Raw genomic sequence first — 2,094 nt, forward strand, 5'->3', positions numbered from 1 at the left:
AAGTGACTGTTTGCAAGTTTACCTATACATATGCGCTTATGGCGTGCGTATTTCCCTTCAGTGCCCATCCCAGGTGAGTAGAGGAGGCGTCAGGAAGGGCATCCGGTCATTAAGAAATATCTGCAAGAACCGCATTATACAGAATGAGCCGAAGCCACATAAGAAGAAGAAGACAAACCTCCAGAATCCTCATCATGAGGCGGTCGAGCTGTGGCTTGTAGGGCGCGTCGTGGGGGATCGGCCAGCCCGCCAGCCCCGGAAGGACGCTCTGACGCCCCACGTACAGCTGGGCTTCCCCGCGAGCGTCCGTGAAATGCTCCGCGATCATGTGCTCCAAATAGCGCCGCCCGTCCATGAAGGATTGCCTGTGGGATGTATACACAAATATGTATGTTTGCGTGGTGTGTGTGCTTTTGCGCGCGCGCGTGTGTGTGTGTGTGTGTGTGTGTGTGTGTGTGTGTGTGTGTGTGTGTGTGTGTGTGTGTGTGTGTGTGTGTGTGTGTGTGTGTGTGTGTGTGAATATGCACGCAAATCATCCCATCCAAGCGGGAACTAGCCAATCAAACATATAAACTACACATCACGGCCCAGTGTATCTGACCTCCTCGTGGCGACGCCGTTGAGGCCGTCCATGGCCGAAGGCACGATCTCCATGAGGCCGCCGAGGGTGCGGAACACGTCGGAGTTCGATTTCAGGAAAAACGCTTGGAATTCGGCTCCGTAACTCGGCATAGTCACGCTGTAGGTTCGGAAGAGTCAGTCAGTGGGTATGAGAATGACAGAAATGCATACACAAATATATTCACACACATTTTTATTTGTGTGTGTGTCTGTATGTACGTGTACTTGTGTATATGTGTGTGTGTGTGTTTGCGTGTATATATATAATAGTATTGACTAATACGGCTTTTTCTCTCCCTTTCTTCTTTGAGCAGTAAAGCAAATTTAACCTTTTATCATACACTGCTATCTGCATTACATATTTTACATATATATACTATAGTTACTTCACTTCATTACAGTCCACAGAATTCCTATTACGCTCTCTGACCTGTCCACCGCCCTGACAAGCTGCTCAATGGTTTCAGGTCTGTCAGGGTACTTGGGCAGCGTGAGGGCGGCGGTGAGGTTGCCCCGGTAGGCGGTGCCCACGACGAAGGCGAAGACGAGCCAAGAAGCTACTGAAACTCGAAATCCGTTGGTGTTCCTGGCGAGAGGTACAGACTGGCCGAGCAGAGAGCCCAGGGTGATTTCGGTCACGTTCCAGGGACTAAATTTCTTGATTTTTTCTTGGCTGGTCCCGTTGGTGACCTTGATTTGGAAACAAGATAGTATATTGTGTTTGTTGCATTATATTGTATTCTAATATATATATATATATATATATATATATATATATATATATATATATATATATATATATATATATATGTATGTATATGTATGTTTATATGTGTATATATGTGTGTGTGTGTGTGTATGTGTGTATGTGTGTGTGTGTGTGTGCGTGTGTGCATGTATATATATATATATATATATATATATATAAAATATATATATAATATATATATTATATATATATATATATATATATATATATATATATATATATATATATATATATATATATATATATATATATATATATATATATATATATATATATATATATAGGGACATGTATATCCAAATGGATGTGTTTCAAACGCACAAGCAAGAAATGAGGCCAGTACCATATATAAGACCACAGCCATGAAGAAGACCGTAGCCAAGATGCAAGCCCACACGGCGTCAGACAGCGGGTAGTAAAGACTCTGCCACTGAGGAGTGAGCGAGGGTCTGGCCATGCAAAAGTCGAACAGGATTTGCTCGTAGGTGTAGGTGTAGTCGTAACGTTCTTTGCGTTGTGGTAGGAGGACGTGGTGAACGACCGCCATGAGGGATCTCCTCTCGACGACCCGCTGCGTCACCTGCAGATGGCCATTGTTTATACGACATACTATGGGTTCGTGGTTGGTTACTGTGGATATTTTATACGATGCGCAGTAGGTTCAGATTCTGTTGTCGAGGTGTATTATATGTTCATATCGTTCC

At 43.6% G+C, this 2,094-nt stretch overlaps 1 protein-coding gene across 1 annotated transcript in view; it reads right to left on the bottom strand.

The window, feature by feature from the left end:
- The window catches only part of LOC119578371, a 1,912-nt gene extending 1,173 nt beyond the window's left edge, over positions 1 to 739 (bottom strand). The window contains exons 1-2 of the mRNA XM_037925966.1: positions 602 to 739; positions 179 to 365 (exon numbers count right to left, since the gene is read on the bottom strand). Of these exons, the coding sequence (XP_037781894.1) occupies positions 179 to 365; positions 602 to 732 (318 nt within the window). The 5' untranslated portion in view covers positions 733 to 739. The remainder of the gene's footprint in view (positions 1 to 178; positions 366 to 601) is intronic.
- Positions 740 to 2,094: the final 1,355 nt, after the last annotated feature.

This window comes from Penaeus monodon, chromosome 11 (genome assembly GCF_015228065.2).
Source record: "Penaeus monodon isolate SGIC_2016 chromosome 11, NSTDA_Pmon_1, whole genome shotgun sequence".
NCBI lineage: Eukaryota > Metazoa > Arthropoda > Malacostraca > Decapoda > Penaeidae > Penaeus > Penaeus monodon.